The sequence below is a fragment of the Pogoniulus pusillus genome, chromosome 10 (genome assembly GCF_015220805.1).
Source record: "Pogoniulus pusillus isolate bPogPus1 chromosome 10, bPogPus1.pri, whole genome shotgun sequence".
In the NCBI taxonomy this organism is placed as follows: Eukaryota; Metazoa; Chordata; class Aves; order Piciformes; family Lybiidae; genus Pogoniulus; species Pogoniulus pusillus.
The window spans coordinates 34417201-34432800 of record NC_087273.1 but is presented as its reverse complement, the minus strand read 5'-3'; the positions used below and the strand labels follow the sequence as shown (position 1 = coordinate 34432800).

Here is a 15600-nt window from a genome sequence, read left to right as displayed (position 1 = left end):
TTTACTGAGATTAAAATGACTTTATTATAATTTCCACGGTTCATTTTATATTACAAAAATCCTCAGAGGTCAGCTCTAACTCCAAAACCTGGTCCTTTGGGTGGTTCAGTCAGAGACGTGAGGCCTCCAGCTGGCTCACAAGAAAAACGTCCACTCCTGAAAAACAACAGCAGATTTGTTTCTTGCTGGTGGCATTCTTGCCACAGACACATTTTAACCACTGCAGAGAAGACAGTTAGGAATCTGACTTAAAAGGTGAAACCACTTTTTCTTCCATGGTTCACACAAGCTTCCAAAATGTGCAATACTGTGCTAAGATCAGGATTCCAAACTCAAGTAAGTAGTTTTGCAATAGAAATACAAAATAGGACCACTACTTTAATTTCTTCATCAGACTGATTTGGGTCAAAGATCATCTAGTTCAAACTCCCCTGCCTGTGGCTTGGACTCCTACCAGACCAGCTTGCTCAAGGCCCTGTCCAACTTGGCTTTAAACACTTCCAGGCTTGGAGCTTCTACATTTCTCTGAGTAACCTGTTACAGTGTCTTGCCCTTCTCATGGAGAAGAAGTTCTATTTCTTTCTAATACCTAATTTCCACCCATATTCTTCCAGTTTGAAGCCATTACCCCTTGCCTTGTCACTACATGTCTTTGTAAAACATCCCTCTTCACCTGTTCTGTAGCCCCCTTAAAACACTGGAAGGCTGCTCTAAGGTCTCTCTGGAGCTTTCTCTTCTCCAGGCTGAACAACTCTCTCAGCCTGTTCTCATGGCAGAGAGATTTCAGCCTTCACATTATTTTACACATATTGGGATCTCATGTTGAGCTTTTCATCACCCAGAATCCCCAAGTCCTTCTAAGCACTGCCCTCCCTCCATTCTCCACCCAGCCTGTATTTGTGCTTGGGATTGCCCTGACCCAAGGGCAGGACCTTGCACTTGGCTTTGTTGCAGTCCATGAAGTTGGCACTGTCCCACCTCTCAAGCCTGTTCAGGTCCCTCTGGACAACATCCCATCCTTCCTTCCAGCATGTTGGCCACACCACACATCATGGTACACACACCACCCTGGTCATTAAAATCATACTTTTTAGCTGAAGGTTGTGAAATCCAACCACTGGAACAGGAATTTAGCTTTCTCAACAAGATCAGCCTCGAAGCAGCTGGCCAGTATTAAACTAATAGAGCATACCTTGGGCCAGGTTTGGGAACTTTGCCAGCCTTCAGCTCATCAATGATGTCTTCAATATCTTTAGGTGTCAAATCTTCCTGTGGGAAAAAAAAAAGAGCAAAACCCAAATCATTAACAAAATAGTCAACAATTGTGCCAGTTGTTAGCAGTCTCTCTTTGGCATGATCCCAGCAGGAGCAATTTTCATCCTATCCACTTACACATACTGGCTTAAAGAATTAGGAACATTAAAAAGCCAACTGACAGTTTAATGTTTTGGTTTTCTTGTTTAGAGGTAGTTGCAGAAATTATGTTAGAACTAAATGTTCACATTGATCATCAGGAATAATTTCTTTCCTGAAAGAGTTGTCAAAGCCTGGAACAGGTTGTGCAGGGAGGTGGTGGAATCTCCCATCTCTGGAGAGATTGAAAAGCTGCATCTATGTGGCGCTGAGGGATGTGGGGTTGTTTTAATGGTGACCTGGCAGTGCTGGGGTAACATTTGGTCTTGATGATCTTAAAGATCTCTTCTAACCCAAACAACTCTGATTCCACGATCTATAACATGGGGGTGTTTTACAGCTTTCTTGGTGGATCAGTGAAATGGGTCTCTGCCTACTACACCTGCCACTGCAGATACTGCAAAATGCTGTCAGCTGTGACAAAAAGATTGTGGGTACAGTTCAAGTTGTCAGAAGATTAATCAGATTGTGCTAATAAAGTAGTTCAAAAAGAGGTTTTTAAAAAAGGTGGATTCAGGGAATTCATTCTGTTGGTCTGATGGCATCCAAGTGAGCCACGACTCAATCCCAGCATGGTGGGGGTTGGAGTGACCTTTGGGGATCATCACCTAGTCCAGTCCCTCTGCTAAAGCAGAGTCACCCACAGCAGGTTGCGCAGTGTGATTGCCAGGTGGGGTTTGGAGATCTCCACAGAGGCAGACTCCACAACCTCTCGGAAGTTTACAAGTTTAACCAGTCCAAGATTTCCATCAGGCTGCTTAACAAATTCCCATTTAGAAGCTGGAGACTGATGGGCAGGCCAACACTGCAGAATAGCATCACCCCACTCGTATACATCAAGGGAAAATCCTCCCATGCACTGTCATAACAACGCCCTCCGCCAAAAGGCCAAAACCCAGGAGCTTCTGTGTGACCTGTCCTGGGTGGTCCTGCTTTAGCAAGGACGTTGGACTTGATGTTTAAGTGTATCTTCAAAGCCCTACCATTTTATGACAAAAACTTCTTTCCTGTGAGGGTGCAGGAGTCCTAGAGCAGGCTATGCAGAGAGGCTGTAGAGTTACCTTCTCTGCAGATTCCAAACCCAACTGGACATTGCAATCCTGAGCAACCTGCTCTGGGTGACCCCACTTTAGCAGGGGGTGTCGGACTAGACAATCTCCAGAGGTCCCAGCTGCTTATACACACTGACCCCTGCCAAGAGGAATTTTAACTAACCAACCAAAACTTCAAACTGTGAAGCTAGAGACAGGCCAGCAAAGAAGTGTGACCTTTCAGAAGGGACTGCCATACTTACATAGTAGTTGTCATTGATTTGAACCATGGGTGCATTGACACAAGCACCCAAACATTCCACTTCTATCAGTGTGAAGAGCTTATCAGGGGTTGTTTCTCCAACTTTTATACCTAAAACAATAAAGTAAGGATCAGCAGTGGCTGCTGAACAAGACTGGTAAAACATCATTCTCAGTCTCCTCATTACTTGTATTTTGGCCTTAAAAGCATTTGTGTAGTTAAATAATCATTTTAAATGAGTCCAAAAGCATTTCCATTAAACAAAAGATTCTAATAAACTGAAGTCACTCTTGGGAGTAACTCTTTAAGACCTTTTTTATAGAGGTCTTCAGGTACAATTTATTGCTAAACAGCCATGAAATGACCATTCTATGATAAAGAACTACTCTAGGATGAGGGAAAACAGCCTTAAGTTGCACCAGGGGAGGTTTAAGTTAGACATTAGGAGAAGCTTCTTGACTGAAAGGTTTCTCAAACCCTGGAAAAGGCTTCCCAGGGAGGTGGTTAAATCCCCACCCCTGGTGTTGTTTAAAGGCTCAGAGTTGTGGTGCAGAAGGACATGATACAAAACAACATTAGAGTGTGAAGCCAAGAGCATTCTCTGTAGAAGGGAGGATGCTGAAATGCAGTTTTCCTCCACAGTTATCAGAAGGGGAGAAGTGAATAAACAGCTGTTCTGCAGCTCTTATCACAGCAGTTCTCCGGAAACGTTAGTGCATCTTGATGGAAGGGGAAGAGCTGCTAGTTGATCTTACCTTCTTTCCCACATAACCACCCAATAAGGAGGAAAAAAAACCCATCCCACAAACCTCCTGAGTTCTCCCACAGGCTGCAGCCTCAGTGGACATTTTCCATGGAGTATTTGTAAGTTACATTAACATCATGTTTACCATCCTAAGCTTGAAAGGTGAGCCCGTGCAAGCCCCGTGAGGTTCAACAAGGCCAAGTGCAGGGTTCTGCATCTGGCTCAGGGCAATCCTTGCAATTACTCCAGACTGGGGAACACAGGGATCGAGAGCAGCCCTGGTGGTGCTGGACATGTGACGGCAATGTGTGTTCATTGCCCAGAAGCCAACTGTGTCCTGTTGTACACCATCCAGAGGAAGCCACAACAATCCTAAGGTGGGAACCCCGCTGCTGTGAGGACAGGCTGAGTTGGGGTTGTCCAGCCTGGAGATGAGAAGGCTTCAGGGTGACCTTGTGGCCTTTCATTACAAGGGCATGTAGGGATGGGACAAGAGGTTACGGCTTTAAACTGAAAGAGGATAGATAAGAGATTAGATATAAGAAATAGTTCTTCACTGTCGGGGTCATGAAGCATTGGAACAGGCTGCCCAGAGAAGCTCTGGAGGCTCCAAGCCTGGAAGTGTTCAAAGCCAGGCTGGATGGGGCTCTGAACAGCCTGATCTAGTTGCAAGATGTCCATGCTGACTGCAGGGGCACTGGACCTTTAAGGTCCTTTCTAATCCAAACCATTCTACAATTCTGTCATCTTCAGTGAAACACAACTTCCACACAGCATCTCTTAAAAATCCTATTTTGAATTTACTGAAATGCCACAGCACTCCAAGTCCTCTCACATATATAGGACAATGCATAATTTCTCAGTCCAAGAGTGCTGTTAAAAACATGCCTTTCCTGCCAATCTGCCCTTGTAACAATTTTAAGACCAGTAAAGGGCTCTCCAAACAATGGCCTTTTCTGCTTCACTCTACTGAGATCTTTAAAGAATCAAAACCAAACCTGACCTTTGAGGAGTCTGGAACCTATTCACCAATCATTTCACTATTTACAACCCTACTGCTGTCCCCACCACACGAAGAATTTTGCCCCAGGAGCATTAAACCAGCAAAAGAATAAAATAGGTATTCCAAATTTGTTTCATACCAAGTTTCTTCTTAATGGCTTCCAGAATACTGTCCGAGTCCCGCAGCATGCAAGGCGTGGTGGTGCAGACCTGAATGTGGTACTTCCCCACTGGTTTGCGGTTGTACATGGTGTAGAAGGTTGCTACTTCATACACCCTCATGGGAGGCATTTCCAAAACTTCAGCAACCTGTGAGGAGAGCACAGATACTGCGTCAGATTCTCACAGGGCAGCAGTACAGGTGGTCAGCAAGCTGTTTCGGTCAAGTCACCTTTCCTCTGCCTGCAGCAAGGAATGAGGAAGAGAGAGGGAATGCCCAATCTTGAACTAGCTGGGTGGATGAGGGGAGAGTGGTGGATGGTGTCTAGACTTCAGCAAGGCTTCTGATACTCCAATAACATCCCTCTAGGGAAGCTTCAGAATCGTGGGTTAGATGAGTGAACAGTGAGGCAGGCTGAGAACTGGCTGAAGGGCAAAGCTCAGAGCGTTGTAATCAGTGCTGTAGAGTCTAGCTGGAGGCCTGCAGCTAGTGGAGTTCCCCAGAGGTCAGGATTGGGTTCAGTCTTGTTTTACATTTCCATCAGTGACCTGGTTGAAAGGACAGAGTGAACCCTCATCAAGTTTGCAGACAACACAGAACAGGGAAGAGTGGCTGACACCCAGTCAGGCTGTGCTGCCATTCAGCAAGAGCAGGACAGGCTGGGGAGTTGGGTAGAGGGGAATCTCACGACATTCAATGAGAACCAGTGTAAAGTCCTGAAGCTGGGGAGGAACAGCAGCCTGCACCAGTACAGCTGAAGAGCTGACTTGCTGGAAAGCAGCTCCATGTTGCTGGTGGACAAGTTTACCAGTAACAGCAATATATGCATATGGCCAGGAAGGCCAACGTGTCTTGGCACACATTAAGAGTGTGGCCATCAAATCAAGGAAGGTTCTCGTTCCCCGCTCTGCTCTGTCCCTGTGGAGAAAACTGGTAAGAGATCTTCTCAATGCTTATCAGTATCTAAAGGGCAGGTGTCAAGAGGATGGAGCCAGACTCTTTTCAGTGATGCACTGCAACAGGACATGGCACATAAACTGGAACCCCAGGAGATTCCACCTAAACATGAATAAATTTCTTTCTTGTGAGGGCTCTTGCAAGTGCTGAAATAGGCTGTGCAGAAATGTTGTGACGTGTCCTCTGGAGAGACTCCAAACTTGCCTGGGCACTGTAACCCTGGGCACCCTGCTGTGAGTGACCCTGCTTTAGCAGGGGGTTGGACTGGATGATCTCCAGAGGTATCTTCCAACTCCCACCATTCTGTGTTATTCTGTGATTCAGGTGTCAATTGGAGTCACCCTACTCAAGCACAAGCTCCACTAAAACGTGGATTAGCATAACAAGGAGTTCAACTCCCCTCCAGCATCACACACAAGGTAGGTGTGAGGAGGCAGGTGGGTTCCAGACTTCTCTATCAGCTCCAGCTCATGCTGCTCTATGAATGAGCAGAACTCATACACATCTGCCCATGGTAACCCATGTCAGCCTTTTGGGAGGGGAATACTTGGAGGCTGCTGCCACATTCACCCAACTCAGACATATCCAAGTCTGCCTCAGGTTCTGTGATGCACCACAGCTGTGCTTAGGAGCACCACAGCAACACCTGCAGGTTGGTGTCACAGCCAGTAAATGGGGTGAAGAGTGATCTCCGTGGAGACAGCTCTTGTGCATGTCCCTAAACCCATTAATCTGGACTCCTGGCCACCTGTTCAGATGCAGAACTGGCTGCTTCCAATGGCTTATGTTTCACTCTGTACAACAGGCAAGTAGACCACAGAAAATATCTGTCCACTTACAAACCTGGAGATATTAGTCTTCTCCCAGGTACCGAGTGATAAGAAGAGAGGAAAAGCCCTCAAGTTACACCAGGGGATGCTCAGGTTGGACTTTACAACATTTTTCCCCTCAAATGGTTGTCAAGTCATGGACCAGGCTGCCTGAAGAAGTGGTGGAGTCCCATTGCTGGAGGGATTTAAAAGTTGTGTAGACATGGTGCTGAGGGACATGGTTCAGTGGTGACCTGGCAGTGCTGGGTTAATGGTTGGACTCAGTGATCTCACAGAGTTTTTCCAACCTTAATGAGTTTGTAATTCTATGATTCTAAATAAGGCTCACAGAATATTTGTTTTCTTCTGTCTGTAGTTTCTAGAGTGGGCCAATCTGCAAAGAATGCAGCCTCTAAGTCCTGAATCCTTTTCATCTTTTCAAATGCAGTGCCACAGAGAACTCTCACAATTGTGTTCCAGATGTAAATCCCACATTACTATGACTTTGATCAAACAAGTCAATATTCTATTAAGACACTGAAAGAGCACAATAAAATTAGGTTTAAAAGATAATAAAGGCACTAAATACCTTGTTCATAGCAGATATGGGCAACCACCCATGCTGCCTCTGGGCCAGATCCAGTACTGCCATGACAGCTGCTGACTTGTGTCCCTCTGGGTAGTTGTTAATGATGGCTTCTATGCGCTTTTTAAGGCAAAGGGGGGACAAAACAATCCAGTAAGTACTGATCCAAAAGAACAAAGTCTGTGCACTTCACTTCTTTTTGTCTCCTTACCTTTTGGTTTTCAGGTGTGAACTCAAATGGCGTATCTGGGTTGTTTTCAGGACTGTCTCTGTGCTTCAGGAAAAGAAACAGAAAAGGTATAAAAAGAGGGCTGACCCTAGTAACATGCTGGCTGCTACCAAGTGGCAAATCCTTCAGCTGTTACACTATAGACTAGCTAAAAAGTCTTCATGGAGAAGAATGAGACAGAATCTACCTCTTAAAGATACTTCAGGCTCTCTATAGAGGTAAACAGACACCACATCGGCCTCACACATGGAAACTTAAGGGCTTTCCCTATGATAATACCTAACCCAAATTATGATTCAAGATGCAACATGTTACTTCACATAAATGAACAGCTCCTAGGGATCAGGGCTAGACTTTCAGCTAAGGGCAATTTTGAGGCCAAACATTTCCTTCAAGAAACTGAGCTTGCAAAAAGCTTCATGGCCTTCTATTACAAACTCTATTAACTCCAGTTAAAAAAGGGAACAAGAACTGGTTGATAATGAAACATCTCCTCTGCAATCATACAAATGCTGCTCATGTCACCATTACTAATAAAAGGGGTTTCAGAGAAAGGAAAGAAATGCAAAGCAGGTAGAGTCCTGCACCTGAGGAGGAATAACCTCCTACACCAGTACAGGTGAGGGACCGACTTGCTGGAAAGCAGCTCCATCTGGGAGTGCTGGTGGACAAGTCCACCATGAGCCAGCAACATGTCCTTATGGCCCAAAAGGCCAGTGGTGTCTTGAGGTATGTTAATAAGAGAGTGTGACCAGCAGGTCGAGGGAGGTTCACCTCCCCTCTACTTTACCCAAATGAGCCCACATCTGGAGTCCTATGTCCAGTTCTGTGCTCCCCAGTTCAAGACAGACAGGGAACTACTGGAGAGAGTCCAATGGAGTCTACAAAGATGCTGAGGTAACTTGACCATCCCTGTGAGAAGGCTGAGAGACCTAGGGCTCTTTAGCCCCAAAAGAGCAGACTGAAAGGAAATCTTTGCAATCTTCATCAATATCTAAGAGTTGGGTGTCAAGAAGATAGAGCCTGCTCATTGTAATCCTGGACAACTTGTCCTGAATGACCCTGCTTTAGCAGAGGTTTGGACTAGATGATCTTCAGAGATCCCTTCCAACCCACATCACCCTGTGATTCTGTAAAAAATTACCATAAAACCTTTTTGATACTCCAAGGAAACGCTTTACTGAAAACATGTTTCTTTGTGCATGCCAGTAGGCTTTTATAGCAAGGTCCTGCACACCAGCAGCTCTGAGCTTGAACAAAGGAGATGCCAAACTCTTCTTACTCATCTCCCTTTCCATTAAGAAAGAAAATGACTTACCACAAACAAGGCTCCTCCACTGGCATTGCGCACTGTTGTTCTGTGTATGTATCGGACTTGTCTCACCTGCAAACAAGTAGATAATACTAGTAGTTGATAATCTACACACTGCTAGTGGCTGCTTTCACATACAGCTTGGTTTCTATTCTAGCTGTAAGTCATTAATTTCACTGTGATCACTAACAGTTAAATTAAGAAGAGACTATTACAGTTTTCCCTGTGCTATTTGGAGAGCAATTTTAACTTGCCGAGACCATTCCAGTGTAGAAATTAAAGGGGTTTTAGCTTCAACCATGTAATCTTCTGCTACTGCTCCAGAGCCTTGAATACAGATCCTCATCAGTCACTTCATGAAGACTTTTCCTGAGGTTCTTCTCTAGTAAGCATTTACAGGATTCTAGAATCCCAGTATGGCGAAGGTTTGGAATGGACCTCTGGAGATCCTCTAGTCCCACCCTCCTGCCAAAGCAGGTTTGCCTTGAGTAGATGGCCCAGAATCACAATGTCCAGGTAGGTTTGGAGTCTCTCCAGAGAAGGAGACTACTCAGCTTTTTTTTGGGCAGCCTGCTCTAGGGCTCCATCACCCTCACAGGGAAGTTTTTGTTCATACACAGGAAAATCCTGAGCTCCTTGTCCTGTCACTGGGCACCACTGAGAAGAGCCTGGCCCTGTTCTCTTAATAGCTACCTTTTAGACATTAAGTGGATCAACATCAAACCAGCAAACATACAGTCACAGAATTTGAAATCCAAGCCCCAATCTGAGGGAACTACAGCCCCTGCTCTCCTGTAAGAGCAATCTGACCAGCTCAGTGTTTTCAGCAGCAGCTCCTGTAGTTTCACACCACGAATGCAGTATTCCCCTGTCATATGATCAGTCCTTCCAGGAAGCACTGACTTCCTGTGCAGTTCTGTGTATGCTGTTCTGCTCGTCCATCTACTCTTTGCTCTCTACTTCTGGCACACCTGCAAACAGCAATCCAGAAAAGCAATTTGTTTGCCATGCTGAGTCAAGAGGCCAAAGTGACCTCTGGGGTACAGGGATAACTCTGGGCTGTAAGTTGTTCCCACGTGCCATTTTTCCCAGCAAAGTCTCAGCTGTCTTTATCAGCTGGTAAGAAGCACACAGAATCATTGAATCACAGAAGCAACCAGGTTGGAAGAGACCTCCAACATCATCCAGTCCAGCCTATCTCCCAGCCCTATCTAATCAACAAGACCATGGCATTAAGTGCCTCATCCAGGCTTCTCTTCAACACCTCCAAGGATGGTGACTCCACCACCTCCCTGGGCAGCCCATTCCAATGCCAATCACTCTTTCTGCCAACAACTTCCTCCTAACATCCAGCCTAGACCTCCCCTGGCACAACCTGAGACTCTGTCCCCTTGTTCTGTTGCTGGTTGTCTGGGAGAAGAGACCAACCCCCACCTGGCTACAGCCTCCCTTCAGGTAGTTGTAGACAGCAATGAGCTCTGCCCTGAGCCTCCTCTTCTCTAGGCTGCACACCCCCAGCTCCCTCAGCCTCTCCTCACAGGGCTGTGCTCCAGGCCCCTCACCAGCTTTGTCACCCTTCTCTGGTCACATTCCAGTAGCTCAACATCTTTCTTGAATTGAGGAGCCCAGAACTGGACACAGGACTCAAGGTGTGGCCTGACCAGTGTTGAGTACAGGGGCAGAATAACCTCCCTTGTCCTGCTGGCCACACTGTTCCTGATTCAGGCCAGGATGCCATTGGCTCTTCTGGACACACTGCTGGCTCATGTTCAGCTACTATCTACCAGCACCCCCAGGTCCCTTTCTTCCTGGCTGCTCTCCAGCCACTCTGTCCCCAGCCTGTAGTGCTGCTTGGGGTTGTTGTGGCCAAAGTGCAGAACCCTGCACTTGGCCTTGTTAAATCTCATCCCATTGGCCTCTGCCCACCCATGCAGCCTGTCCAGGTCCCTCTGCAGGGCTCTCCTACCTTCCAACAGCTCCACACCTGCTCCTAGCTTGGTGTCATCTGCAAACTTACTGATGCTGGACTCAATCCCCTCATCCAGATTATCCATAAAGACGTCGAACATCAAATGAATTGCACTGACAGGCCAACTTGAGTGTTCTCAGTCAGCGAGACAGCATACAAAACTCAGGCAAAAGACTTAAAAGTGTAAGTACAGCCTGAAAATACAACTGAAATTCTGCAGACAACACTGAAAGGAGCACAGAAAGAGGGATGTGATGCTCTGGGATCACACTTGGTGTTAACTAAACCCAATGCATTCGTAGTGCTCCTTCAAAAGGACACACTTCAGATGAAACCCCCTGGTTTATACCCAAACATACCGCACTGTTTTCCATTACCACACCTGAAGAAGAAATAGAATGAGCCCATTTTTTTCTTGCCCTGCCCTAAACGATTGCGACTGTCGTGAAGAGCTGGTTGAGAAGCGAAAAAGGAATGAAGAGTTTGCCTTCCAAAGGTTATTCCTACACACGCAATGTTGTAGGTTAAGGGCAATGAACCTAAAAGACGCAGGCAAGACAGAAATCTTGTTTCTGCTTGGGGAACTTCCCAATCACCGCCGGTACGCAGCTCCAGAGCAGGCAGCTCGATGCCAGGCAGCGCAGCTCTGCAGCTGGTCAGGCAACTCCGGCAAGCCCCGAGGGCAAAGCAGACACCCAGCAGAAGCGCCGTTCCACCGCCCGGTCAAGGCCTTCCTCCGCCGAGGCCCTGCCGTGCCCTCCCGCGGGGCTCAGCCTCCCGCCTACCAGCTGTGACCGTAGCCACCACCCCCTCCTCTCCTCACCGCGGCCTCCCAGCTCCCGCTCGGCCTCGCTCAGCCGAGCCCTGCCCCGTCCCGCGCGGAAAAAGCGCACGGCACGGCCAAAGCAGCAGGCTCCCCGCTTACCGAGCGTGCGGCCGCGGCCCGCAGCGGGGCGCACAGGAACATAGCGGCGGCGGCAGCGGCAGCGGCCCCCGTCCGCCTCTGCCCTCTCCTTGCGGCCTGCGCTCGCCCTCCGAGCGGACTCAAGGAGACGCAGGCCCCGCGCATGCGCCGGGCACGCGCCGCCCGCGAGAGCGCGAGAGCGCGCCCGCTCGCCCGCCGGCAGCGCGCAGCCAGAGGGAGCGGCCGGGAGCGCGCAGCCAGAGGGGAGCGGCCGGCAGCGCGCAGCCAGAGGGGAGCGGCCGGGAGCGCGCAGCCAGAGGGGTCCACAACGCTGGCTGTCGGGAGCGCGCAGCCCGAGGGGTCCACAACGCTGGCTGTCGGGAGCGCGCAGCCCGAGGGGTCCACAACGCTGGCTGTCGGGAGCGCGCAGCCCAAGGAGTCCACAACGCTGGCCGTCGGGAGCGCGCAGCCCGAGGGGTCCGCGACGCTGGCTGTCGGGAGCGCGCAGCCCGAGGGGTCCACAACGCTGGCCGTCGGGAGCGCGCAGCCCGAGGGGTCCACAACGCTGGCTGTCGGGAGCGCGCAGCCAGAGGGGTCCACAACGCTGGCTGTCGGGAGCGCGCAGCCCGAGGGGTCCACAACGCTGGCTGTCGGGAGCGCGCAGCCCGAGGGGTCCACAACGCTGGCTGTCGGGAGCGCGCAGCCCAAGGAGTCCACAACGCTGGCCGTCGGGAGCGCGCAGCCCGAGGGGTCCGCGACGCTGGCTGTCGGGAGCGCGCAGCCCGAGGGGTCCACAACGCTGGCCGTCGGGAGCGCGCAGCCCGAGGGGTCCGCGACGCTGGCTGTCGGGGGCGCGCTGCCTTCCCGCGGCTGGCGGGGGTCAGGGCGGCGCGCTGGGCTCGGAGCGGGACTCGGCTTGGCTTCCCGCCCAGGGAAGGGTCTGTCCAGCCGCCCGAGCTGTCACAGGGGCACAGAGTCGTTTGGGTTGCCAGAGAGCGTTGGGATCACCCAGTCCAACCGTTAACCCAGCACTGCCAAGGCAGCACTAAACCATGTCCCTCGACAGCACATCTACACGGCTTTGACACTGCTCCAGGGAGGGTGACTGCACCACTGCCCTGGGCACCCCGTTCCAGGGCCTGACAAACCCTGCAGAAAAGACGTTTTTCCTAATGTCCAACCCAAACTTCCCCTGGTGCAACTCGAGGCTGTTCCCTCTTAGAATCATAGAATCAGTCAAGGATCACAAGGAGCAGCCAGTTCCAACTCCCCTGCCATGGGCAGGGACACCCTACCCTAGAGCAGGCTGCCCACAGCCTCATCCAGCCTGGCCTTAAACACCTCCAGGGATGGGGCCTCAACCACCTCCCTGGGCAACCCATTCCAGGCTCTCACCACTCTCATGCTCAACAACTTCCTCCTCACATCCAGTCTGAATCTCCCCACCTCCAGCTTCGCTCTGTTTCCCCTGCTCCTGTCACTACCTGATGGCCTAAAAAGTCCCTTCCCAGCTTTTTTGTAGGCTCCCTTCAGATACTGGCAGGTGACAAGAAGGTGACCTGGGAGCCTCCTCTGCTCCAGACTGCACAGCCCCAACTCTTTCAGTCTGTCCTCATAGCAGAGCTGCTCCAGCCCTCTGAGTATCCTCGTGGCCCTCCTCTGGACACACTCCAGCATCTCCACATCCAATCACAGCATTGTTATGATTGGAAAATACCTCTAAGATCTTCAAGTCCAACTGTCAACCTAAGGCCACCAGGGATGGGGACTCATCTACCTCCCTGGGCAGCCAGTTCCAATGTACAAGAACTTGAACTTTCAGTGAAGGAGCTTCTTCCACTGTCCGACCTAAACCTCCCCTGGGCCAACTTGTGACCCTCTTGTCCTTACCATTTTCCCTTGGAAGAAGAGACCACCCCCCATCTGCTACAACCTTCCTTCAGGGAGCTGTAGAGAACTAGAAAGTCTCCCCTCAGACTCCTTTTCTCCAAAGTAAGACCAGGTTTATAGTGAGATGAAGGAGATAAAGGGTTAAAGCATGACCCTTGTGGTACCTCTTCTTCCTGTCCACATCTGGACTGTTGTACTCCACATCCAAGCTGACAGCCTGGCCAGCTACATCTTCTGAAACCTCCCTCTTGCGAGTGACTGAACATGCACAAGCGAATCCTCCCTGTGAAGTTTAAGTAGGGGAATACAACAACTTCACAGGGAGGATTCTTCTCAATTAAACCATTAACAGAGAGGGATGAGGAGGTCAATGCATTCACATACTTACCATTAGACACTTAAATGCCTGGGTTGGGGATTTCTGCTCCTTCTGTAGTGAACTGTCAAGAAAAGACAGGAGGAGGCACTTAGTGCCATGGTCTAGTTGACTGGATAGGTCTGGGTGCTTGCTTGGACTGGATGATCTTGGAGGTCTCTTCCAACCTGCTTGATTCTATGATTCTATGATGTTTCTGACTACACACAGAGCTTGAAGAGCTCCTAAATTAGCCTCCCAAGTCAGGTACCAAAAGCTGTGAGGAAAAACAGCTTCTGAACAGCCTACACAATCTAATCTTAATTCTTACATTGCTTCTGCGTTCAGGCTAATTATTAATTTAAGCTGAAGAATGTTTTGATGTGTAAATAAAGTGCTGTGAGAGCCACTGCTTCTGTCTTCCAACGAGGCTACAAAAGGCTGGTGTGACTTCCATTGGCATCTTCTGATGCTCTCAAGTTAATCATCCATGAAGTTCAAATGCCATTCACAGAAGGGATCAGCATCTTTTTGCAGCAGCAGCTTTGAACTTCCCTGATTCCAAAGGGCAGCCAGAGCTATAATTAGGTACAACCAGTCTTCATTATTTAGCTCATTTATTATTGATGTCTTCCTCCCACAGCGCTTATGAACCTCTCATCTTCTGCTGACAGAGACAGGAGTCTGAATGCTGCTCTGCTCCAGGTAACACAGCAGCTCTGGTGGGATGGCCCTGGAGTCATAAACTGGGCTTCAGGGTGCTGAGCAAATGCAGCCTCCAGCATCTGAGCTAAAAATGGACCCATGCACTCTCCTTTTCACAGAATCACAGAACCTTAGGGCTTGGAAGAGACCTCCAGAGTCCAGCCCCCCTGCCAAGCGGGATGCCCTAGGGTGGTTTCCATAGGAACACATCCAGGCAAGCCTTGAAAGTCTCCAGAGAAGGAAACTCCACAACCTCCCTGGGCAGCCTGTTCCAGTGCTCTGTCACCCTCACTGTAAAGAAATTTTGCCTCATGTTGAGCTGAAACCTTCTGTGTTCCAGTTTGTAGCTATTGCTCCTTGTCTTATTGCTGCTGACCACTGAAAAGAGGTTGGCTCCATCCACTTGACATGACTCCACGACTCAGATATTTGTATACATTGATGAGATCTCCTCTTAGTCTTCTCCAGGCAAAGAGGCAGAGATGCAGCCCCCTATATACAGTTACCACCTGCACCTATCATAATTCTCCTTGCCAACTCCCTCCCTGCAGGCTCTCCCCACTTCATGCTGGGTGAAGTCTTTTTTGTGACAATTTGGAGGTTATTTTATTACTGAGGTCTGCAAGTGTTGTGGGAGGTGGGAAGAGAAGTGAGTGTAATTTTCAGTCAAGATAAATTATAGTATGATCTGGGTTGAGAGAGACCTCTAAAGGTCATGTAGTGCAACCCCCTCTGCAGTCAGCATGGACATCCTCAACTAGATCAGGTTGCCCAGAGCCCTGTGAAATCTCACCTTGACTATCTCCAGGGATGGGGTCCCAACCACCTTCTTGGGCAACCTGTTCCAATGTTTCACTACCCTCATGACAAAGAATAATGCAGGAAGGACATCTTGGGATGGGAGTTTAGGCTATTGCCTTTTAAACTCCTGACAGCCATAGAATCATAGAATCATTTTGGTTGGAAAAGACTTTTAAGATCATCAAGTCCAACCACTAACCCATCACAGCCAAATCCACCACTAAACCATATCTACAAGGCTTTTCAATCCCTGCAGGGGTGGGGCCTCACTCCTCCACTTCCCTGGACAGGCTGTTCTAGGGCTTGACAACAATTCCAGGGAAGAAATTGTTCCTAATATCCAACCTAAGCCTCCTCTGGCACAACTTGAGGCCCTTTCCTCAGCCACTCTGTTCCTGTCATGTTATAATGATCCTGTGTGACCAGAGAGGTGACAGCTTTAGTAACAACTTGTGTTGCCTTGTCATGTT

General features: G+C 49.1%; 1 protein-coding gene across 1 annotated transcript; it reads right to left on the bottom strand.

Annotated features, from left to right (window-relative positions):
* On the bottom strand, positions 1-11561 carry NDUFV2 (NADH:ubiquinone oxidoreductase core subunit V2). Its single transcript, XM_064150202.1, has 8 exons — positions 11401-11561; positions 8513-8578; positions 7177-7239; positions 6969-7085; positions 4594-4762; positions 2708-2817; positions 1193-1269; positions 1-156 (listed from the first exon to the last, which is right to left on the bottom strand). Exons 1-8 carry the CDS (start codon positions 11542-11544, stop codon positions 63-65), a joined length of 840 nt encoding a protein of 279 aa, XP_064006272.1. The 5' UTR covers positions 11545-11561; the 3' UTR covers positions 1-62.
* Between the last annotated feature and the right edge of the window lie 4039 nt (positions 11562-15600).